Source organism: Narcine bancroftii, chromosome 1 (assembly GCF_036971445.1).
Source record: "Narcine bancroftii isolate sNarBan1 chromosome 1, sNarBan1.hap1, whole genome shotgun sequence".
Taxonomy (NCBI): Eukaryota; Metazoa; Chordata; class Chondrichthyes; order Torpediniformes; family Narcinidae; genus Narcine; species Narcine bancroftii.
The window spans coordinates 167,171,495-167,196,722 of record NC_091469.1 but is presented as its reverse complement, the minus strand read 5'-3'; the positions used below and the strand labels follow the sequence as shown (position 1 = coordinate 167,196,722).

At 43.0% G+C, this 25,228-nt stretch overlaps 2 protein-coding genes across 5 annotated transcripts in view; one reads left to right on the top strand and one right to left on the bottom strand.

The window, feature by feature from the left end:
• LOC138735993 (zinc finger protein 16-like) overlaps positions 1-25,228 on the top strand; it is a 116,830-nt gene that overhangs the window by 29,792 nt on the left and 61,810 nt on the right. The gene's annotated exons all lie outside the window — the stretch shown is intronic.
• Positions 12,970-25,228, bottom strand: part of LOC138736008 (zinc finger protein 16-like) — a 35,212-nt gene continuing 22,953 nt past the window's right edge. For all 3 annotated transcript variants that reach the window (XM_069884793.1, XM_069884803.1, XM_069884810.1), the window contains exon 2: positions 12,970-19,269. In XM_069884793.1, coding sequence (XP_069740894.1) covers positions 17,812-19,077 — 1,266 coding nt within the window. In that variant the 5' untranslated portion in view covers positions 19,078-19,269 and the 3' untranslated portion in view covers positions 12,970-17,811. The remainder of the gene's footprint in view (positions 19,270-25,228) is intronic.

The window sequence follows — 25,228 nt, the reverse complement described above, 5'->3', positions numbered from 1 at the left end:
TCCATTGCTGTAAACTCCACCTTTGCTTGCAGCAGTTCATCAGGTGGAAGATGACGAGCCCTGGCATGAATCAGTGGACCTGAGGTGTCTATGTAATGAGACACACCATGGACTGTTTTCGAGGCATTGAAATTAGGAGTGAGAAAACAGGGAAATTCATTAACCAGGCTGCGTAGTGTTAGGTAAAAACATCATGAGCTGGGAATGTAGAGGGAGTCACCCAGTGCTGGGCCGTAACAAGATGCAGTTGTGACCTTGTACTCTCAAGATAAGAGTGGGGATGACAAATTGATGTGCAGGAGGCTAGCAGAGAGGGACAGCAACAGTTTATTCATTGGACAATGTCATGGTATGATAATTTACTAAGTACGTATCCTAAGGTATATAAAAAACACCACTTGCTGATAACGGCAGAATGCGCCTTCTCCAACTAACACTGTTAGTTGCAAGTGTTACAATCCGGCAATAAAGAACAAAGAACCTTGATTTCGACTCAGTCTGGTGTTTGACTCACTCATTCATGAACAAAGCAGACCTAACAGTAGGCATCCTTGTGCAGCTTATATACCCCGAGCTGGGAAACTCTCTCTTTGCTACATGCCAGCGGGTATGTCTGAAAAGTGATGGCATGAATCAATTTCCTCTGTTTCACGTCCACCAGTAAGTCATGGGATTGTAAAAAGTCCACACCCAAAATGGGCTTAGCAACAGAAGCTCAGACCCAATTCCAATGGAATGTTGTCCCTCCTATTCCAATTGAGATCCGTCGTGTTCCAAAGCTGGGAATGGTAGTTCCATTTGCCGCTTGAAGGTCCAGGTATTGTCATTTATGCATTCTTTCAAAATAGGGAGGAGGGAGTAAACTGACCTCACTACTTATATCTACAAGAAACATGCGCTTACCCGCATTGTCTTGAAGATACAATAGGCCAGTATTTGCGCCAGCTGCCGAGGCCACTACTGTCAGCTGGTTCTTTTTGCTTTCCGCCTTTTTCCTGTAACAGGTACAAGGCTGGACACATTTATGGGCATTTTTTCCCCAACGGCGATGGTAAAAACACCAATCTCGATGAACATCAGCACATTCCTCCTTCTTTGATTGAACTGCAGATACCGGAGGCTCGTAGGACACAGGAGATGTATCTGCTGCCAAAACAGGCTGTATTTGAGCTGACTGTTGTGTAGGAGTACGATAGAGCCTGTCAGCCTCCCACGCTGTCATGGGTACGGCGGAAATCCACGTTAGTGATGGGAATGGCGACACGAGCTGGGAGCTTTGATAGGAATAAGGTTTCAAAGAACAGGCAGTGAGAATGACCATCCGCCAATGGCAGCATCTCATTCATTAGGTCTGATGGATTCCTTTCACCCAGGCCTTCTATATTCAAAAGCCGCATGCCACGCTCATGCCTTGTCAATTCCAGTGTATCCAGGAGAAACTGGCGGAACCTGGTGTACTGGTTTTCCGCCAGGGGATTGGCAATAAATTCGCTTACTCGAGATGCGGTAGTGGCGTCCGATACACCTACAACATGCCATAACTTTGTGTCCTCTGCTGTTATGCCCCGAAGATGAAACTGGGTTTCAGCCTGAATAAGCCAAACTCGAGGTTGATGGGTCCAGAAAGGAGACAAGTTAAGTCCCACTGAGTTAACTGCTGCTGTGGTGGAAGCCGCCATTACTGCTGTAGCTGCATCCATTATGACTGTAGACTCAGGCTTCGGCCGAATCTTGCAGTCGGGGTCACCAATTCTAGTGGCTACTACATTAGAGCTACTAAAGTAATAGAAACACACGCCAGACTAATCAACTCAAGCCTGACTTTATTCAGGGTTTTCAGGCTACCTTTATATTCCGTTTGTCCCGGGCTCCACGGGACAAGGTGGGACGTCACGTGATTGCTGCCGATCCACGAGACTGGCTGGTTTAAATTAAGCCTTGTGAGTGTCCCGCGCCTTCCAGCAGGAGACTCAGCAGCTTAATGTGCCATTGCTTGGCACTTGATATCTCTCGCGTGTGGTCCATTAGGTGAGTAGGCACTCGGCCCACTGCACGGCTGCTACAATTCTACCATTCCCAAATCGTTTAAGTACCCTCGTCTAAAGTCTATCTTCAAAAATTCAAAAAGACTGGAGGCATGGTGCTAAACATTTCCAATTTTATTATTGGGTGGTTGTTGAAGGCTCATGTGGGTCCCACAGGTTAGGAACCAGACCGAGATCGAGGTACAAACCACAAGTTTATTCTCATGAGATGCAGATGGGGAACAACGGAATCAAAATGCTAAATTAACTGAAACACACAATTCACAAGGGGATGGATGTGCACTGTGGATAACGAGGGAACCCGACAAAACACACAAACGCACATAGAGTAAACGATCAGATCAAGGTAACACTACGTGCCCCCACCACTTGACCTGTACAGACATGGCTCTAACTAACTGGTCTTGGGACTCACCCCAACCAATATAGAAGGTGATACTCACAGGCCATGAGGAGCAAAGAGAGAGCAAAGCAAAGCATGGTCCTTTATAACCCTGCAGCAGGTATTTGGGGGGCCAATCACTCAGGTGGAGGCTGGGCCCCATTGGCTGCTGTGACCAATAGCTCGAAGCCAAGTGCAGAGGCTCGGCAGGGGCCAATTAGGTGAAGGTCAGGGCAAAGTCCAGTCAGGCTGCCTGGAGCCCAGTAGCTGGTCATTTGAATGGGCCAATCACAAGGGTCACCTTGATGGCTTGGGGCGAGTCCAGCCTTGACTGGTATGTGATGTGTCCTCCAAATAGGAGCCCAGCAGCGCCACTTGTGGTGGCCATGACCTCTCAATAAATGTAACCTGGTAGCGTGATGTGAATGAGTGCAGCGCCGAGACTGTAGCGGCGGGATGTGTGCTCATGTATCACAACCAACTGATTTTATTTGAATCTCGCGCACACCCTTTTACGCACCACTGTTCTGCCTTTTACACACTGGTGCCTGCGTAACGACGATGCGAGCACGTTCACGCCCTTCCAGTCTGTACTTGAAGAGATGGCCCCGCGATGCCATCCTTGCTGCAGCTGTCCTGCCGCCTACGCATATCAAGCGGGGCATGTTTGTCGCTGAAATTATGTGTGTTGCTGCACACCCCCCCCCCCCAAAGTGGCACCGATAGTCCTACGATGCATCATGGGTGAGGTGTGCTGCTTCAGCGGCTGTCCTCTGCATTGGCGGTAGGACAAGACCAAGTGGACCAGTTTCAATTGGTCCATGGAGAACAGCTCCTCTTTGCTCCCAATGTCAAGAGCGAACGTGGACGTCTTTCTGTGCAGGACTTTGTACAGTCCCTCATAAGGCTGCTGAGTTCTGTGTAGACCCATGCACACAAATACATAGTCACAAGAGGCCAAGTCCAGGGGTAGCTGCAGGGCACTGACCATGCCACGATGGTGGTGGTGGTATGTGTACCCAGCTTGTGCTACAACTTCTGAAGGAGGGCTGCGATGTCAGTGAATTGCTTGGTTGAAGGTGAGAGGAACTGGCCAGGAAGTGAAATGGACTCACCATAGATCAGTTCAGCTGAGGAGATTCAGAGATTGTCCTTTGGCACCATGCATATCCCCAGTAGCACCCAGGTAGTTCGTCCACCCAGTTGGGCCTTTCAAGGCATGCCATCAATGCTTCCTTGAGGTGGTGATGGAGCCTCTCAACTAGGCTGTTTGATAGTGGGTGGGAGGCCATAGTGCGATGAAGCTGGGTGCCCAGAAGTTTTAAGAGTTCTGTCCACAGGGTAAAGGAGAATTGGGTACCTCGGTCTGTTGTAATGTCTGCTGTACACTAAACTGGGAAACCCAGGCAGAAAGGAAAGCCCTTGCGCACGTCTCTGTAGTAGGTTACAGTGTCCGGCCAACAAGTGTACTTGTCCACCATTGTGAGCAGGTAGCGCGATCCTCAGGAGACTTGCAAGGGCCCAACAATGTCGATGTGTATGTGCTGGAACTTGCAGGAAAGATTATTGAAGTCTTCTAGCTGGTGTCTAGTGTGTCGCTGGACCTTGGCTGCCTGCAGACTGTGCAGGTCTTTACCCATTCTGCGACCTGCTTGCACAGGCCATGCCAAACGAATTTCGCTGATATCAGTCGCACCATTTTGCAGATTGAGGGGTGCAACAATTGGTATATTCTCCTCCCTTGGGCAGGGAGGGTGGGGCTGACCAGTGGAAACGTCACAGAGGAGCACGGCGCCATCAGCATCCAGAGGGAGGTCTTGGAGCTGCAAGCCCGTAATTCTGGAGCTGAGTGTGTCTGGTCATCCAGCTGTGCGTGGGCCAGACCATGGTAGTCTATGCCCTGTGACAGAGCACTGACCAACCGTCTGGAGAGTGTGTCTGCAACCACGTTGTGCTTTCCTGACAAGTGTTGAATAACAATGGTGAATTCAGAGATGTAGGATAATGTCTCTGTTGTCGGGCCAACCATGGGTCAGATGACTTCGAGAAGGCGAAAGTTAGTGGCTTGTGATTGGTGTAGTCATTGAATAGACACACTTCCAGGTTGAGGGCAGGTAGCTTCGTCGAAAGCACTGTAGTTGAACTCGGGCGGCCGCAGGAGTCAACTGAAGAAGGCGAGAGGCTGCCATGAGTCATTCACGAGCTGCTCCAGGTCAATGCCCATGGCTGTGTTGGAAGTGTCCACTGTGTGGGCCATTGGTGCTCCATCTGTTAGTACACCAGGATCATCATGTTGGCCAGGGCCTCCTTAGTCTGCTTGAATGTGCTGCGAGCCTCCTCTGTCTATTCAAGCTCCCTCAATGAAAGGGACATCAATGTGAAAAGTGGGTGCATGATCTTGGCAGCTGCAAGGATGAACCTGTTGTAGAAATTCACCGTGCCATTCGTCACCACCCTAGCAACTGGATTTTTATATAGTGCCTTTACCCAACCAGCATTCCACCCAATCAAATGCTTTCTCTGCTTTCAAGTGTGACAATTTTTGGTTGGTTGAGCTGATACCTCGACGCATCAATCAAAGTAATCAGTCTCAGAATATTATCTGAAGCATAACTGTTTTTAATAAAACCTGCCTGATCAACATGTATCAATTGTGGTAAATATTTGCTCATACTTTAGCTATCATTTTGCAATCTACATTTAATAAAGAAATTGCTCGATATGAAGCTACTTTCAAAGGGTCTCTGTCTTTCTTTGGAATTACTGTCATTATCGCTCTCGAAAAAGAGTCTGGTAATGATTGCTCCTCTGTTGCCTGTTTAAGTACATCCATAAATACAGGGGACAAAACTTCATAAAACTCTATAAAATTCTACAGTAAACCCATCATCTCTGGGAGATTTCCAATTTGGCATAGCTTGATTTCAAAATCTGTAAATGGAGACTCCAATTCTTTCACATCTTCTCTTCTCTTCATCATTTAAATTTACAAAATCAACATGTCAAGGTTGTCCATTGTCACCAGTCTCATTTGTATTGGTCATAAAACCATTGGCTCAAGCAATTAGACAAAATGAGAATATTAAAGGAATAAAAATTGCAGAAGATGAATGTAAAATTAATTTATTTGCAGATGATGTGTTGATATACTTAATACATCTGGAACAATCTTTAAAACATTGGCAGAGGTGTTTGGAGCAATATGGAGCATTGTCTGGGTATAAATTGGAATAAAAGTGAAATATTACCGGTTGTAGATTATGATTATACTGAGCGTAAACAGATTATGAAATTACGATGGTCTAATAAAATTAAGTATTATGTTGATGAAAATTATCAATCTTTATACCAATTAAATTATGTACCATTATTAAAAAAAGATTAAATAGGATTTAAATAAGTGGAAAGATCTTCCTTTTACATTAATAGGTTAGATGAATTATATTAAGATGTCTTTCTTTCCACATATTCAGTATCTTTTTCAATCAATTCCCTGCCTACTTCCAAGGGTATTTTTTCAGCGATTGAATACTGTGGTGAGAAGGTTTTTGTGGAAAGGTAAATTATCTAGAGTAGCACTGCAGAAGCTGACTTGGAAATATATGCTTTAGGTGGACTTCATTTTCAGAATTATTATCAAGCTGCACAACTAAAATTTGGTAATAAGATATTGGATGTTTCCCAACCTTCTAGTTGGGCTAAAGTTGAATTGGCTTGTATATTTGAATCTCAAGTTCATCAATTTTTATTTAAGTGGAATAGTTATTTGTAACAGGCATATAATATGCTGGCTTTAAAACATTTGTTAGTGACTTAGACCAAAAGTAATTCTGCTATAGGTTCTGGAGGCAAAATTGTGGCTCAAACTCCATTCTATCAAAATAACATTTCCTTTTCAATGGATAATTTATATTTAAAGATTTGGGATTCTGAAGGTATAAAGGTTGATGATGATTGTTTTGAAGATGGACAGTTTCTTTCTTTTACTAGACAGGGAAACATTTGGGATACCATTTGATTCTTTATTTATATATTATCAAGTTCAAGCTTTGGTGAGAGATAATTTTGGAAGAGAAATGATGTTACCTAAATTGACTAAGTTTGAGCTTTTAATTTTAGATACATTAAAAAAGGGATTTATTTCAGATATGTACGCTTTGTTACAAGATGAATAAACCAGACATAAATAAATCTAGAGATAAGTGGGAAGATTTATCTTTTGATATATCTCAGGAGGATTGGGAAGATATGTGTTTAGATGGTGTTACTAAATTACTTATTACTTAATGTAAGATATAGTTTAATTATAATTTTTTACATCAGTTGTATTTGACTCCTGAGAAGTTAAAAAGATATGGCTTTATTAGTTCAGATTTATGTTTTAGATGTGGACTTCATACCGGAACATTTGTACACGCAGTTTGACTTTGTGATAAAGTTCAACCATTTTGGGAAAAAATTAGAGTCTTTTTGGAAAAATTATTTAAGATTAAATTACCATTAGATCTGTTAAATTTCTGCTGGGTTATGCCGTATCTTTGGTTGGTTTGGGGTTGGACAAGTTTCAGATGGTGTTTATTCGTTTAGCATTGGTGGAAGTGTGGAAATGTATTGCGATTACTTGGAAAGATCATGTGCAGTTAAATACAACCCATTGGCACAATGAGTTGAGATCTTGTATTCATATGGAGAAATTAACATATCATTTGCATGATAATTATTCTTATTTTGTCCGGATGTGGTCGCCTTATTTGGATATTATGAGTTGAGAAGTATCTTAAGTTTTTTTTTAACATATTGTAACTTTGTAATATCACACAGTGAATGTAATTAATTAATTGAACTATGTTTTTTGCTCCCCTTGTGGGTTTTTTTTGTGGTGGGATGGTGGGTTTTGTTTATGTTATTTTATTTTTGTTTACTTTGTTTTTCTTATATATATATATTTTTTTTAAAATCAAAAATAAAGTTTTCCAAAAAAAAAAGAGAAATTCACCGTGCCCAGGAATTCTTGAAGGCCCTTCAGTGTTGTCAGTCTGGTGAACCGCCGGATGCCTCGAATTTGGGCGGCAAAGGGGACGCTCCCGCAGGGATAATTCTGTAGCCCAGAAAGTCTATCTCTGTGAGGTTGAACTGGCACTTCTCCGGGTTGATGGTGAGGCCGAACTGTGCGAGGTGAGTGAAAAGCTATGGGGATACTTCATGTGCTTCTCAGGTCAGCTACTGTCTACCAGAATATCATCAAGGTATATGGAAAGAAAAGGCAAGTCTCTTCCAACCGTGTTCATGAGGCGCTGAAAGGTCTGTGCTGTGTTTTTCAACCCAAACAGCTTGTGTAGGAACTTGAACTGGCCGAACAGGGTGATGATCACAGTCTTCTGGTCGTAATCCTGGTGCACAGGGATCTGATGGTATCGATGGGTCAGGTTGACTTTGGAGAAGAGTTTTGCACCATGGAGATTTGCTGTAAAATCCTGGATATGGGGGATTGGGGAGCGGTCCGGTGTCGTCACATAGTTGATACGTCTGTAATCACCACAGGGCCTCCAGCTGCCATTGGACTTAGGCAGCAAGTGGAGGGGTGAGTCCCATGGGCTATCGGACTGATGAACAATGCCCAGCTCCTCCACGCACCTAAACTCTGCCTTAGCGATTAAGGCCTTAAACCGGAACACCACACCTTGCATTCCTTAACACCAGCATAAAATCACACTCTCCATTCCTTAACCCCACCATAACACCGCATGCTGCACTCCTTAACCCATCATAACAGCACACGCTGCACTCCTTAACCCATCATAACAGCACACCCTTCACTCTTTAACCCACCATAACACAAGTTACACAATTTACAATCACCGAGGGTGATTTTGTCTGGTGCCAGGTATCGGGTGCGTGAATCTAATGGTGGCCAGTGGTAGCAATGTGGTATTAGATGCCATATTTGGGCATGGCCACCATGAACTGCAGTAGAATGGAGGGATAGTCCACCAGGAGGTGGCAGTACTGGCTGTGTTTGGTCTCCAAGGAAGAGAGATGGACTTGCTGAGGGGCAATGTGTGGAAAGTCTCTGCATGGACTAGCCATCTGCCTTGGAGGTCGATGAGCAGAGTGCTCCTGAAGGAAATCTGTGCTGAGCGGGGGGTTTGTCCACTGAAGCGAGTGTGAAGGACCATTTGAAAGTGTTGTGGCAGAAACATACAGGAATCAGCCTTTTGCCAAAGGTTCGAATAGTGGTGTTTTTGGCGGCTGAAAGAGCAAGGCCCTGGGGCTTTGTGTTTTGAGCGCTATAGGGGGGGATGACTCTTATCTCCGCTCCCCTGCCCACAAGGATTCTGCGGCCTGAAATGCTGTCCCAAACATGGAGAAGGCTATTTTTCCAGCCAGCCGCTGCCGCCAATAATGGTGGCTGGCCACATCGTTTCCTGAGAACAAACATGGCTGGCAGCACCTGTGGTTGGACACCCCTCCCCCCCCCCAACATTGGTGATAGAAATACCATTTGGTACTGGACCTTTCTGCCTTCTGGCAAGGCACGTCTTGCTCATGTGGTTGAATGAACTGAGGTGTTGTTCATGGTGGTGGCCGCAAAACATGGTTGATGGAATCTATTGCCTCGCGTTTTGAGTGGTAGAGGATGTCCACACGTGCTGCAAGGTTGTGCAGCTCGCTGAAATCCGTGTCAGCTAACAGAAGCCTGATGTCCTCGGACATCTGTTCAAAGAGCGCTTGCTCAAACATGAGGCAGGGTTTGTGCCCTTCTGCCAGTGTAAGGGCCAAGAGGGTCATACTACTCAGGCCATCCAAGTGTATGAGCCTGGATGCTCGCTTGTGTCATGAGAGGTCATACGTATTAATGAGATTTTTCAGAGCCATGTATTTACCTTCCTCTGGTGGCACCTGAATGAGGTCATGGACTCGTGATGCAGTTTCCTGGTTGAGTGAGCTGATGAAGTAGAATTATCTTGTCAAATCAGAGGTTACCTGTTTGATCTGGAACTGGGCCTCCACTTGGCCGAACCAAGTGTGGGGCCTATTTGTCCAGAAAATCGGCAGGTTTAACAAAACGGTGCCTACAGCTGCTTGTTCCATTGAGTCGAGTCTTCAGGACATAGAGACTCATCGGGGTCACCAATGTAGTGCGTTGTGAGTGAGGGCAGTGCAGAGACTCACGGCAGGCTGTGTGCTCAGGTATCACAACGAACTGGTTTTATTTGAGTCTTGTGCACCGCCTTTAAACACCACGTCATGATGACGTGAGTGCGTACATGCCCTTCTGGTCTGTACCGGAAGAGATAGACCCGTATCGCCATCCTTGCTTCAGCTGCCCCACCACCTGCACATAACAAGTGGGGACGGTTCACCGCTGCAATTCTGTGCATCGCCACAACCTTATGTTTTGGTTACATTTTCATAACAGAGTTGACCATCTAGTATGGGTAGCAATGGAGATGAATTCTGTTTCCATCTCTAGCACTTCTCAGATCCTCAGTTCCCATTTGTTTAAATAAATCTGTCGACAATCCAGTTGTTGGATAGACTGTGAGAGTGTGGGTGCAGTTCCGAAAACATTTTGGATTTCATGGTTTTTCTCTTTCAAGTCCTATTCTATCAAATCAACTCTTTCAACCTTCTTGACATGATTTTGATTTTTCATGACTGGCACAGATTGGGTATTGAACATTTCAAAGATCTTTTTTATTGACAACAGTTTCACATCATTAGAACAGCTTTCTAAAAAGTTCAATTGACCAAATATTAATTTTTTTCCAGATATTTTCTTCAATCTAAGATACGTGAATTCCCTGAACATAGTTCAGGTGAACATAGTTGATTTCTTTAATGTTTACAATTTTCTCATAACGGACTAATATCCATTGTTTTTTTTTTTTGTTTTTTTTTTCATGGGCCAAACTAAATATTTATTGAAAATTTTCAACAAAATCTGGATGTTTTCTCTTCTTTCAACATATGTAATGTTAAACTTTTTCTTATTAAAATAAATGTTTAATAATAGTTTTGGTTAAACTCTTTCCAGAAGAAGCATTAACAAATGAGAAATAAAATATCCAATAAATAATATTTCTCTATAGCCTTTAAGCTTTTAAATGTATTTTTTGTTTCACAAGCCAACAAGTCAAAAAAATAACAACTTGATTCAATGAAAATCCAATCTTTCAACTATGAACAGTCCAAAGTGAACCAAAGAAAATATTAATCCACGCTTAGCTTGCTACACTGTGATTTACTCTGATGCACCTGGGTCTAAACCAGATACTTGGCATCTCTTCTTGCATGCAAGTTCATCAAACTCTGGGGTCAGAGTTTGCCTCCCACCTGTCTTGAAAGGTCCTGTTTTCTGTCTTTCGTTTGGCCATTTTTTGTAAGGGGTTTATTACATGTGAGTTAGGCGACAGGTCGCAGATGCTAATGAATGTAAAGAGAGGAGGTGGGGGCGATTAGCGGGCTGACGGGCCGGCGCCAACGCATTTGCAAAGCATTCTGGGATTTGTAGTATTAGCTGTGCATGCGCTATACTGGCGCGGGGGCCAGCTCTGATACATATTTGATATGATCTTGCGGGCCAAATATAATTATATCACGGGCCAAATTTGGCCCGCGGGCCTGAGTTTGACATGTGTGCTCTAGACCCAATTGTTACTGAAATATTTTGCCCGAGAAAAACTGTCATTGGCGCATTTCTCCTGGAGTTTTGAATTAGTACGCATAACAAGATAGTTATGTACAATTAAAACAGTAGTTTTCAACCTTTTTCTTTCCACTCACATACCACCTCAAGCAATTCCCCACCAATCACAGAGCACCTATGGCATAGGAATCACTGTGAGTGGAAAGGGAAAAAAAAAGTTTGGGAAACCCTGGTCCAGACCAAATGCAACTTTTATATCAGGAGTGGGCAACTTTTAAAAAAAAACTCACATTCCACCTTAAGTATTCCCTATGCCACAAATGGCCTGCGATCAGCAAGGGATCACCCAAGGTGGAATGTGAGTGGAAAGAATAGGTTTGACAACCAGGGTACCTCATTGACTCGTTATGTGCACGGTTTCCTAACTCCAAAAGGAAATGGGCCAATGACACTAATATCCATTGTTTACGATAAGTTGGTAGGTTTAAGACCCTCTTAAAATGCCTAGGTACAGGATTTATGCCTTTCAATATCATATGAGGTTTGGGGTTTATTTTTAACCTGGTTAATACCAGATCCTTTTATGCACGTCATTGTTTGTTCCAAATTAAAGTTGTGCATATGTCTAAAGTTAAATTATTTTTCAGATGTAAATCTTGTGTGATAAATGTGAGAGGAGAAGCTTCTTTAATCCACATTTTCTGGATGTGTCCTAGCCTTGAGAGGTATTGGAGAGATTTCAAACTTTATTCTCAATCCTTCATTTAAAATTTGAGCCTAATTGTTTGGTTGCACTTTTCAGTACAACTTGAGAGGTCAAGGTTGTTTGAACCCCAGTCAAATGTCTTTTGCCTCTCCAGCACGTGGTACTGCTTGTACGCTAGGTTGCTGCTGTGCTCACCTACCATCATTTAAATTTTGAAAAGATTTGCCTCTCAATTAGTAACTCAAATATAACCTTTTCAATGTTGTGGGGACCATTCTTGAATTATTTCTACAACCTTTAGGCATAATAAAAATTCTCCACTTCAGTACTTTGTTGTTTAACTCCTGGAATGAAATACATTCCTTTTTTTTTCTGTTTTAGCCATTCGAGACACGGCTGTTGGTGTTAAAATTGTTAGATGTGTTTAAATATTATGGATGTGCTCCATATGGTTTTATAGTTTGCTGAGTTATGCAATCTATCATTTTTATTGTGCATTCCATAAATGTATATGCATGTCTGTGTATAAAACCAATAAAAATATTATAAAAAGAAATAGACAAAAGAGGTAATGTTGACAAAGAACTGGATTAATATTCATTGTTGCAGTTCATTTAAGAGATAAAACGAGACCTGCGGACAGATCTTTTGGTGGTTCTGGAATAGTTCAGAGATAGGGATCTAATAACTGTTGGATAAAAACTGGCCTTGAATCTGCATGGGAAGGACCAGAAAAACCTTAAATCTAGTATTTTTCTGAAAAATTATTCCTTCACTCTCTCACAGCTCACATTTTTTTCCCCATTCCAGCCATTTGAAGACATGCCCCCCCAATTACATCTGAATTAACATTTTGGAGACTAAGAGGAATCCAGATCACCCAGGACAGCAATGGATTGATTCCAGTTTGTTGGTGTTGGCTTCACAAATGAAGATTTAGGAAGGGGCCTGTCCACGTCTGCTGCAGGCTCGCTGCTGGCTGACAAGGCCCATCCAGGACACACATGCCCAGCTGCAGCAGCTGCAAGGGAAATTCTGTCCTGGGTTTGGTGCTGCTGAGTCACGGTTCTTCCTCCATCTCCTTTTGTCATCAAGGCCAGCTCCGTGAGTTCTCGACGGAGGAGACAGTTCTGAGCCCAGAGGACTTCAAAAACCAGCAGCAATAGAAATTCACGAAGACAAATGGTGACTTGAACAAAAATGTTTTTAATTTTCTTCAAACATAATAATATCAATCTTTAACTTAATTCTATTAACTTCACCCCCTTCTAATTCTAAGTGCACGTGTACGTATCATTTATGTTCAGGAAAGTTCTGTTTCACTGTCCAGTCATTCACTTTTTACTTCTCCAAGTTCACCAAGATCAGGTAATTTTCAGACTGTGCACAGAATTTAACATTTATGATTTTCACCAGGCTCTGGTGCTTTAAATTGTTACCACAAAGGAAGGCCTTTGTTGGTTTCAGAGAGAGATATTCATTGTTTGTTGGACACACAAACTGATCTCCTTCAATCAGCCACTTCAGACTCTTGCCAAAGAAACTTGTTCCCTCGTGGGTTTTTCCAAGAGATAACCTCTTTTTCCAGGTTTCCCCTATTTCAGGAGAAACAGAATAACCAGCCAAAGTTTCTGTAATTGACTACAGAGATTTAGAACAGGCTGAACTCAGAACTCAAAACCAGACTTGAATGGGGTCTTTTAGCAGGTCTGCAAACTTGCAGTCTTCAACACCAACTGCTGCAGTAAAACTGACCGTCTCTCTCTCTCTCTCTCTCCCCCCAAATAATGGCATGTTTTTTTCTCTCTATTTGCAAAACCACATGACCTCTCTTAGAACAGCAGACTTCAACCAGAAATTTGGATTGGATGCACCAGTTGAGCAATAAAAGATTAATAAGTTTCTGAGCCTGGACATCTGTTCCTTTAAAGACAATAGTCCATTTCGATTCCACAACATCAGTCCAATTAACACCTGGTTGTGAAGTCTTCACAGTCACTGTTCATGGTTTCTGTAAAGTCAATGGCAGACATGAAGGCTCCACCTGCACAGGATTTTACATTCCAAATGAGATGTTTGTTTGTGAAGTGTACCTAAATCAAACTCCCACAATCCATATCTTTTTAAGACACATTTTATCATCATTTTATTAATCCATTCTGCAACACTCTCCCCTACAAAGGAATTTTAACTCAGGTTAAAATTCTTTTATAAGAAAAATGGCTAATTATCAACACGGAAAATGGCTTCATGGCAAGAGGTCCGTCCCTGCTGGCAATGGTGTCTCTTTACTGACCTTGTGTTATTAGCACAAAGCATTTCCTTGGTTTTTTTTCCCGTCTGCTTCACTTAAATAGGGATGCCACCATGCCTGCAGTGAGGTTTTTTTCAGTAATATTTATTATTCCTTCCTTTCCACTGTGTACATAATCATGTAACAAGATAGTGGGTACTGAACACATGTTTGGTCAGCCAACATAATCTATAACTGAGTATGGGGGTGTGAGGGAGTAACCCCTCTATTTCAATTGTTGATTCTCAGCGGTAGAGGTGCCCCCATACTGTAAATCACATGCTACATGTCTGGCAAATCCGGTCTGTTGACTAATTGTAAAGCAGTTAGTTCATCCTCCCCACCAGGACCTACCCCTTCAAAAGAATGCAGTCTGAATGAAGTGAAAAATGGAAGGCTCTGTGTAGAGTTCTAAGAACAGCAGTTCATTTCCACATCTTACCTTGTTTCTATTTCAGCTAATTATTCCATAGTTGGACGGCATCTCTGCTGTATTCTAACAACATACATTAAATAATTCTCATCTTGTGTCTAGGAGTCAAAGTCGAATGACTGTTTCATTTTTTAAACTTTACTTTCTCACTGCCCCATTTGTGTAGAATTATGCTACTTGCTCTGTCTCCCTGGGTATCTGGTCTGTTGCTGAGGTTCTGCATTTCAATGAATTGGAAATATTCAGCCTTTTCTTGTTAATTCTCTCATTAATTAGGCATTGATTGCTTTACCACTTATCATTGAGTTTAAAGTCTTCATCTTAAAAAGAATTGGAGTGTTTAACAAAAACAAGGGTGGTTTAAAAATGAAGAATCTGAATATAAGAAAAAGTAACAGGAAAAATCTACACTGGAGCAGGCGTTTGAAAACGGTTTTCTCAACACTGTTATGCCACTCATATACAGCTCAATGTGAACCACTTCATTTCCTTATTTGGGGTTGAAATGACCACAGAGAAAACGAATTTGCCTCCTGAAAAGTGATTACCTTTAACATCTCTTTAACAAAGGTGCAAGCCTCAGTCTGGGTTACGCTGCTTACACTGGAACTCTCTTGGAAATAAAAAATGTCGACTATTTTAAAGGGAAAAGAAACAGTTGCACAGGATAATCAGGTAATGGTGTTTCCCTTCCAACATGTTGAATCAATATATGAAAGTTTCAGAAACGAGAAAAATGGGTAATTGATAAATCAATTTGTTTTATAATGCCTAAAATATTTTTATGCATGTATTTAAAGATCTGCTAATTATTGGCTTGTTTTGGTCCATAAAGTTTTATCTTTAAAGAATTTCAAGTAGAACATTTAATGTGAGGTCAATGCTGTTTTTAAAAAGCTGGAAGCTGGCACTTAACATGAGCAGAACAAAGGGTTAATTCAGTCATGAAGGGATGGCAGAAAAAATCTCTCTCTAAAGTTGGGGTGTGGGCGAGAGAGTTGTGAGTGAAATCTAGAGAACTTTTTAAATCTGTTGAGAATGTTTTTTTATAAATTTTTTGTTTGTAATTTTGCGCTACCATTTTAATAAGTAACTATCAAATTTAATCTAAAATGCTAAATCAGTTTCACATTCAGTACTTGGTGCTGGTCTGTTCCTTATTTCAATGCTGCTCATCCAATTAACTTTGCTGGGTTAGTTTCTGTAACTCCAAAAGTTTAATTTCAGTCTTTTATAAAAAATATACTGCACAGACAGGGTGGGAGCTGCCAATCATCATCAAGTTTACTAAGTAAGGTCAGGGTCGATATGCCTGACTTGTAATTGGGATCCCAAAGTTTCCTGTCCTGCAGCTCGCATTCTCTCTCCAGCTCTTATTCTTTTGTTCATTTCTCCCACTTCTTCTGGGCCTCCTCTTTCCACTCTCTAATTCTATTTATTTGATGCACATTATTTGTTCTTTGGTATTGTCTGGCCAGTTTAAATTGGTCTTAAACAAACATGCCTTAACTAATGAGACACAGGTTTGGTGAGGGTACGTATGGGGGTGGTCTTTGGATTCCTTATCATTTTGTGAGAATAGGGTCACCTTGCCTGACATCGGGTCCCCGGGGCTTTCTCCTTTCACCATTCGCCAGTGGGCTGATAACGCCTCAAACCGTGCATCTTGGCGCCTCACAGTTTGGCGGGCAGCAACCTCCTTTGAAGAAGACCGCAGAGCCCACCTCACTGACAAAAGGCAAAGGAGGAAAAACCCAACACCCAACCCCAACCAACCAATTTTCCCCTGCAACCGCTGCAATCGTGTCTGCCTGTCCCGCATCGGACTTGTCAGCCACAAACGAGCCTGCAGCTGACGTGGACTTTTTACCCCCTCCATAAATCTTCGTCCGCGAAGCCAAGCCAAAGATTTCTTAACCATTTGGCGGCTGATTTCTCCACAGTATCCCTCTGCGACTTGCATTTTTCCTCCAGTTTATTGCTTTCCATTTTTGTCTGGACTTTCTCCATTGTTTATTTTTCTGCTTTTTTGCTGCAGCTTTTCCCCACATTAATTACTCTGTCTCTGCTATAGCGCTCCTGTTCCATGGACCCCCTCCTGCTGTCCTTGCTTAGGATCACACCTAACATTCCTAAAATCTTTTCATCACCCGAGTGCAAATCACACATTGCCATTTTAACTCTGTCCCATACACACAATGTACTATTAAAAATTGATCATTTAAATGTACCTAGCCAGCTCTTTCCAACAATTGTCAACACCACCCACAAACTGGAGGGACAACACCTTATATTCCACCTCCAGTTTCCAACCAGACGGCATGAACATTGATTCCCAATTTCCATTCACCCCTTTTCCGAGTCTCTCTCTCCCTCATCTCTCTGTCCCCTTTCCCCTTTCTTCCAGCTCCCCTGCCCTTTCCCTGCCTTCTCCTGTCAGAGAGAAACCCTCTGCCCTCTCCCCGTCACTTCTCAGCTTCTTTCTCCCTTCCCACCTCTGCCCAATGACCCAGTGCTGCTGCCCCTGCTTCTCCGTCCTGTTCACTAGGGCACTTGCCCCATTTCCAGCCCTCCTGGGGAAGGGCTCAGGCATGAAACGCCGACTGTTTACTTCCTATGGAAACTGCGTGCCCTTCTGAGTTTCTCCTGCACTTGTGTCCTGCGTTAGGTCCCAGCAAATGCCACCCTCATCCCCTGAAAATCCAGAGGTTGCAGCGTCGAGTATCAAACTGGATCATTTGCAAACACCAAAGGGAACTTGCACAGCGAAGTCTTGTCCAGCAGTGAACAACGCCGACGTCTCCTGGCTGGATGATGTCATTACAAAAGCCCAGCCACGCAGGCACCGGGTCAGAGGTCACCACCATAGTCACCTCAGGAGTGACACACAAAATGCTAGAGCAACTCAGCAGGTCAGGCAGCATCCGTGGAAGGCGATAGACGGCAGGATTCCCACACTCGGAATAGTAGCGAAAGAGGGCAGAAGCCCAAATAATGGATGGGGAGAGTGAGACTGGGAGGAGCTCAGGCTACAGGGAAAATCCCCATCAACACAACAATCCTTCAACCTGTGGCCTCTGAAACATTGACCCTTCGGCCCACGTGTCTGTACTGTACAGGAGGCCCAAGTTACACTAAACTGCTGCCCGCACATGATCCACCTCCCTCCATATTCTTGGGTCTGTCAAGAACCACCTACATCTGGCAGTCCATTCCAGATGCTCATCGGTCTCTGGGTAAAATATTTGGCCTGAACATCTCCCTTAACCTTCCCCCCACCCCAATGTTAAACACACCCTTTATCACGTGACGCTCTTACTGGAGAGAAAAGATGCCGACTGTCCATGATCAACATTCTGTCTCCCAGTGTGAACCCGCTGGTGTCTCTGCAAGTTGGAGGACTGAGAGAACTCCTTCCCACACAGGGAGCAGGTGAACGGTCTCTCCCCATTGTGAATTCTCCGATGGTCCCGCAGATAGGAGGATTGGGCGAATCTCTTTCCACACATGCTGCAAGTGAATGGTTTCTCCCCAGAGTGAAATCTCCGGTGGGCCCATAGAGAAGACGAATGGGTAAATGTCTTTCCACACGTGCTGCAGGTGAATGGTCTCTCCCCAGTGTGAATCCACTGGTGCTTCATCAGGGCATTTGACAGAGAGAACCCCTTCCCACACAGAGAGCAGATGAATGGTTTCTCCCCGGTGTGAATCCACTGGTGCCTCATCAGGTATTGGGACCGAGAGAACTCCTTCCCACACACGGAGCAGGTGAACGGTTTCTCCCCTGTGTGAACTGTCTGGTGTTGTAGCAGGGCAGAGGACAGAGAGAACCCCTTCCCACACAGAGAGCAGGTGAATGGTTTCTCCCCGGTGTGAACACTCTGGTGCCTCATCAGGGACTCGGACTGAGAGAACCCCTTCCCGCAGAGGGAGCAAGTGAATGGTCTCTCTCTGGTGTGAACTATCTGGTGCTTCAGCAGGGCTGAGGACAGAGTGAACCCCTTCCCACACAGGGAGCAGGTGAATGGTTTCTCCCCGGTGTGAATTCTCTGATGGCACTGCAAGTTGGAGGACTGAGAGAACCTCTTCCCGCACAGGGAGCAGGTGAATGGCTTCTCCCCAGTGTGAACCCTCTGGTGGATCCGTAGGCTGGAGGAATGAGAGAAATGCTTCGCACATAGAGAGCAAGTGAACGGTTTCTCCCCAGTGTGAACTCTCTGGTGTTGTAGCAGGTCGGAGGATTGAGAGAACCCTTTCCCGCACACATGGCAGGTGAACTGACCCTCCCCAGGGGGAACACACTCGTGCCCCTCCATGTCCTTGGAGGTTTGAAAGCACTTCCCACAGTCAGAGCAGGGGATTGGGCTCCCCCTAGTGGGGACACACTGGTGTTGCAGCAATGTGTCCGAGCTGGCGAATCCCTCCCCACACTCAGAACAGGGGAACGGTGGGTCCCCAGGGGGAGCACAGGGATGTGATTCCAATGCGTCCACAGGAAGCCCCTCCTCACCACAAGCTTCACTCTGGAGAGTTTTATCTGCCATATCACTGGTCATCTGACCCTCCATGTCGGCCAGTCGGCTGAAGTCTAGTTCACACACTCAGCGGGTGTTGGGATTCTCCGTGCCGTGATCTCTGTGATTCTCATCCACTGAGAAATCTGGCTGATACTACGGTCCAGAGGAATCCAGTCAGAGGGTCAGACCACAATGTGGTGTTGTCTGAAGCTTCCCATCAGGAAACACGCCACTTTCTTAACCCTGTGAAGAGAAGATGGCGAGTTAGAGGGAGCCAGGCATTCTCTGCAGCCAATGTTCCAGGACAACGCACCCTGGGCGCATGGTTAGTAAGATTTATAGAAGCAAAACCACTCAGGAACATTAAAGCAAAACTGTGTCTGGGGCTTGAGAAAAAATCTTCATTTTGTCTGGTCTTCCTAAAGAAATACAGTCAGATCAGGGAAGTAACTTTATATCAGTGTATTTCAACAGTTAGTTTATAAATTAAGAGCTAAACAATTGCATCATCTGCACATCACTCAGAATCTCTGGGAAATTTAGAGAGGCTCCATTCAACTTTAAAAAGTATGATGAGGATTTATTGTTGTGAAAATGAAAAGAATTGGGATGAAGGTGTTCATTTAACTTTTGTCTGCAGTAAGGGAATTAGAGGATCTTTAATGTTGATAAAAGAACAGTGGGTTAATGAGGATGTGCAGTTGAATTTGTTGGATTATGTTTCAAAGTTCAAAGATGGTTTACAAAACATCTGTAAGATAGCTGAAGAGAATCTAAAAGTGGTTCAAGGTTTGGATGGGGAGAAAATTCAAACCTTAGAAGTACAAAGGGATTTGGGGTCAGGATAACCTGAACGTTGATCGCCAGGTTGGATCGGCGGCAAAGAAGGTGAATGCTATGTTGGTTTTCGTTTTGAAGGGGATTGTGTATGAGTAAAGAGGTGTTGATGAGACTCTATGGGGAACTGGTGAAACCTCATTTGGATATTGTGTGCAGTTTTGGGCCCCATATCTTAGAAAGATTATAGCAAGGTTGGAGAGGGTACAGAGAAGGTTTACCAGAATGATTCCAGGATTGAGAATGATAACATATGAGGAATGCTTGGCAGTTCTTGGACTCTATTCATTAGAATATAGAAGAATGAGATGGGATCTCCTAGAAACATTTCGAATAATGAATGGATTGGACAGAGTGGATGTAAGTAAGATGTTTCCCCTGTTGGGTGATTTCAGGACAAGGGGGACAAGATCATTAAAAACAACTTTTGTTTAAGTAACCATTTGTCGTGGTGAATATCTATTGCTGCTGGATTTTGGGATCCTTTGGGCTTGTAACAACAGTCTTAGAATTAAAAAGTCCCAATTTACAACAGAGATGAAGAGAAATTTCTTTACCCAGAGGGTCGTAGATTTGTGGAATTTGTTGCCACATACAGCTGTGGAAGCAGGATCTTTCAGGGAATTTAAAAGAGAAATTGATAGGGATTTAATTAGTCAGGTTATCGTGGGATATGGGGACAAGGCTGGAACTTGGAACTAGATGCGAGAACAGTTTAGCTCAGGGAGGTTTCACGGAGCAGACTCGTTGGGCCAAATGGCCAGCTTTCGTTCCTTTTTCTTGTGATCTTATGAAGATAAGATGGAAGTTTGAAATGATAGAAAAACAAGACAGAGAAGTTTGAACCCAGTGCAGAAAGTCTTCATTCGGTTCTCAACAATGTCTAATCATCTTAGAGCAAGATTTTCTTGGCACAATGAGATAATATCGAAGGTACATAGTTAAAACACTGATGGGAGACGTAGGAAATGGAATTGCCATGTTTACAGGTTGAAACTTTATTTTGAGTATCTTGGTGTTAGCCAGAAGATTCTGGATTTTTGGATTTTTGAAAGCCAATTTTAATGTTAATTTAACTAAGAGTGATTGTTTCCACGCTCAAGTGAGTTATCTTGGTTATGTTGTTGGCCAAGGAAAACCGGACATATTCAGGTTAAAATTCAGACAATTTCTGAATTCCTCTACCCACAGGTAAGAAAATTGCTGGGATATTTTAAGGAATAGTTGGAAATTTTTGAAGTTCTGTAAAAACTTTGCTGACATTGCTCTTTCCAGACTAATATTTTGGAGAAGTTTATTTGTCAGCCATGTGTCAGGAACCTGATTTTGAAAACAAAAGGGTTTTACTGCGATGATATTGAAGATGTATCTAAGAAATTCAATCAACATTAAAAGAGTATTTCAGCTTTTGGCAGATAATCTTTATATCCTATAACCATGTAACAGTTTATGGCAATAGAAACAGGCCATCTCGGCCCTACATGTCCACGCTGGTTCACTCAAACAACTCCGCGAGATCCCCCCACCTATTCTCCACCCATAATCCTCCAATCCCCTCCTATCCATGTATATATCCAGCCTCCTCTTAAATGAAAGAATTGACTCTGCCTCAACTATTTCCTCCGGAAGATTATTCCATTCAGCCACCACTCTCTGAGTGAAGAAACATCCTCTAATGTTTCTCCTAAAATTTTGCCCCCTTACCCTCAACTTGTGTCCTCTTGTTTCAACCTCCCCTGCTCTCAGGGGGAAGAGTCTACTTGCATCTAGTCTATCTATTCCCTTTATAATTTTAAACACCTCTATCAAATCCCCTCTTAACTGTCCACATTCCAATGAATAAGTCCTAACCTCTTCAATCTTCCTCTGTACTCTAGATGCTGTAAGCCAGGCAACATCCTTGTAAACCTTCTGTACACCCTCTCCACCTTATCTATATCCTTCCTATAAAATTTGGAGACCAGAACTGAACACAATACTTCAAACCTGGCCTCATCAATGCTTTAAACTGGATTTGCTCTGCAATATTTCAAAGTATATGTTGACACTGCTATGGGATTAAGTATTGTTTACAACAATGGTTCCCAAATTTCTTCAAGCTGCTGCCCCCTTGGCCCCCAGGCCACATCCCGAGCACCTGTAATACAACGACACAGGGGGAGGGGGAGAAAGGGGTATGAGTGGCAGCGCTGAGAGGGAGGCCAGTAGCAGCGCTGAGAGGGGTGGCCGGTGGCAGTGCTGGGGGGGGGGCCAGTGGCAGCGCTGAGAGGGGGGGCCAGTGGCAGCGCTGAGAGGGGGGGCCAGTGGCAACGCTGTGATAGTAGGAGATTTTAACTTTCCACACATAGACTGGGGTTCTCATACGGTAAAAGGACTGGATGGATTGGAGTTTGTCAAATGAGTGCAGGAAAGTTTTCTACATCAATATGTAGAGGGACCAACGAGAGAAGATGCAATACTCGATCGTCTTTTAGGGAACCAGGCAGGTCAGGGGGCAGAAGTTTGTGGGTGAACATTTTGGGTCCAGTGACCATAATATCATTACTTTCATGTTAATTATGGAGAAGAATAGGTCTGGTCCTCGAGTTGAAGTTCTGAATTAGAGAAAGGCCCATTTTGTGGAAATGCGGAAAGATCTCGGAAGAGTCAGTTGGGATGTTATTCTCTGGCAAGGATGCATCCACCAGGGGGAAGGCCTCAAGGATGAATATTAAGAGAGGAGATATTGGATGTTCCTACCAAGAATAAGTACAAAGTTAACAGACATGGGAAACCTTGGTTTTCAAGGGATATTGGAGAGCTGGTTTAGAAATGGAGGGTCTATATATGTGGTATAGACAACAGGGAGGAAATGAGCTACTTGTAGAGTCTAGGACAACTCGTAAACAAAATAGAGAGAGTGCAGAGAAGGTTCACGAGAATGTTGACAGGATTTCAGGGTTTGAGTTATAGGGAAAGGTTGTGCAGACTGGGGCTTTTTTCTCTGGAGCGTAGAAGATTGAGGGGGGGACTTGATAGAGGTGTTTAAGATTTTAAAAGGGACAGACAGAGTACATGTGGATAAGCTTTTTCAATTAAGAAAGGGGGAGATTCAAACTAGAGGACATAGTTTAAGATTGAAGGGGGAAAATTATAAGGGGAACATGAGGGGAAATTTCTTTACGCAGAGAGTGGAGGGGATGTGGAATGAGCTTCCGGCAGACGTGGTCGAGGCGGGATCATTGGTTGCATTTAAGGAAAGACTGGATCGTTACATGGATAGGAGGGGACTGGAGGGGTATGGACCGAGTGCTGGTCAGTCGGACTAGGAGGGTGGGGATTTGCTACGGCATGGACTAGTAGGGCCGAACTGGCCTGTTCTGTGCTGTGTGGTTATATGGTTATATCAAAAAAATTGTGAATTTAAAGAGGCCTGAAGATATATTTAAAAGCACTTCATAATTATTTCTGATCTAAGAATTTAAGACCTTCAAGCAAGACTAAAATGATGCTGAAGTTTTAAAATTGACTTTTCAGAGTGGGACTTCAATTACCCACACACATTTACATTTGCGCATAGTGGGGTTAAATTTAGAATTAAGTTTAGAGATAGGTAAGAAATGTTATGATTTTAATAGTTTAATAAAAACCATTATTTTGAATTTACCATTGGTGAATTTTTCATTTTGCTGTTCCTGTGTTAGTGTTAACAAAGTCCTTTAGACGGGAGGAGTCACGTGATGGAGTAGTGGCCGGACGGTGAACTCCAGCCCTCTCCAGAAAAGTCAGAAAAAACAAAGCAAAACACAAAGGCACAGAAATAAAAATCAAAGTAAAGTGAATATAAAGGTGGAAAGAAGATGGCGACGAAAAAAAGAAAAGTCGAAACCAACGGTAAGAAGAGAGGAAGAGAAGACAACGGAAGATGAAGGAAAAGGCCTTACCTGTTCGAAGAGGCCCGCGGTGGAGAGAGAAACCCGCTCCCTCAGGTCGGTAGAATATGGACTACAAAAATGGCTCGCTGAGCCGAGTAAAAGTGCGCAACCGCGCATGAAAAAAAACACACCGACGGGAGGGGCGACCAGCTGGGGAGTCGATCTCCACAGCCGGCAATGACAGCTGCAGAACACCTGTAGCAAGAGGAGAACATAGAAGACAACGAAAACAAGAAAGAAGAGAAGAAAAGGGCAACAAAGAAACAACAGATGGCCAACCCAGAGGAAGAGGAAGAGCACAGTGAAATAGAAGAAGAAAGGAAAGGCAAGACAAAGGATATACTTTCTCTTATTAAAGAATACATGGAGCCATTTAAAGAATGGCAAGCGCAAGAATTTAATGATTTAAGAAGAAGAATAAACAGTACAGAAGAGAAAATGAATAAAATAGATATGACTTTATCAGAAATGGGAAAAAAAATGGACAAGGTGGAAGAACGAGAAGCAGCAGTAGAAATGGAGGTAGAGGACTTAAAAAAGAAATTAGAGGAATCTAATAAAAAAGTTAAAGAGACACAAGAACTGTTAGCTCAGAAAATAGATATAATGGAAAATTATAACAGAAGAAATAACATAAAGATAGTGGGCCTTAAGGAAGATGAAGAAGGCAAGAATATGAGAGAGTTTATAAAAGATTGGATCCCTAGGATCCTAGGATGTCCAGAACTACAGCAAGAAATGGAAATAGAAAGGGCACATAGAGCATTGGCCTTTAAACCACAACCACAACAAAAGCCAAGATCTGTTTTAGTAAAATTCCTAAGATATACTACAAGAGAAAAGGTACTGGAGAAAACAATGGAAAAAGTAAGAGAGGACAATAAGCCACTGGAGTACAAAGGGCAAAAAATCTTCATTTATCCAGATATAAGTTTTGAACTCCTGAAGAAGAGAAAGGAGTTCAATACAGCAAAGGCGATTTTATGGAAGAAAGGGTATAAATTTATACTAAAGCATCCAGCAGTATTGAAAATATTTATTCCAGGACCACAAAACAGACTATTCTCGGATCAAGAGGAAGCACGAAAATTTGCAGAACAATTACAAAATAGACTGAGAGATGAAGATGTGTAACGAGAGTACAAAAGACTGCAAACTAAAAAGACATAACTTTTGAGCTCCTGAAGAGGAGGAAAGAATTCAAAACATCGAAAACGATCTTATGGAAAAAAAAAACTATTCTCGGATCCAGAGGAAGCAAGGAAATTTGCAGAACAACTACAAAACAAACAGAGAGATGAAGACATGTAATAAGAGTAAAAATGACCACGATTTATATGTATGTGGGTAAAGAGGTATATGTGTGTATATGTATAATGTGCATACATGAATTTATCCGTATTTAGAGGGAAATATAGATAGTATAGACAAGAATTAATAAGGGAAGGAAA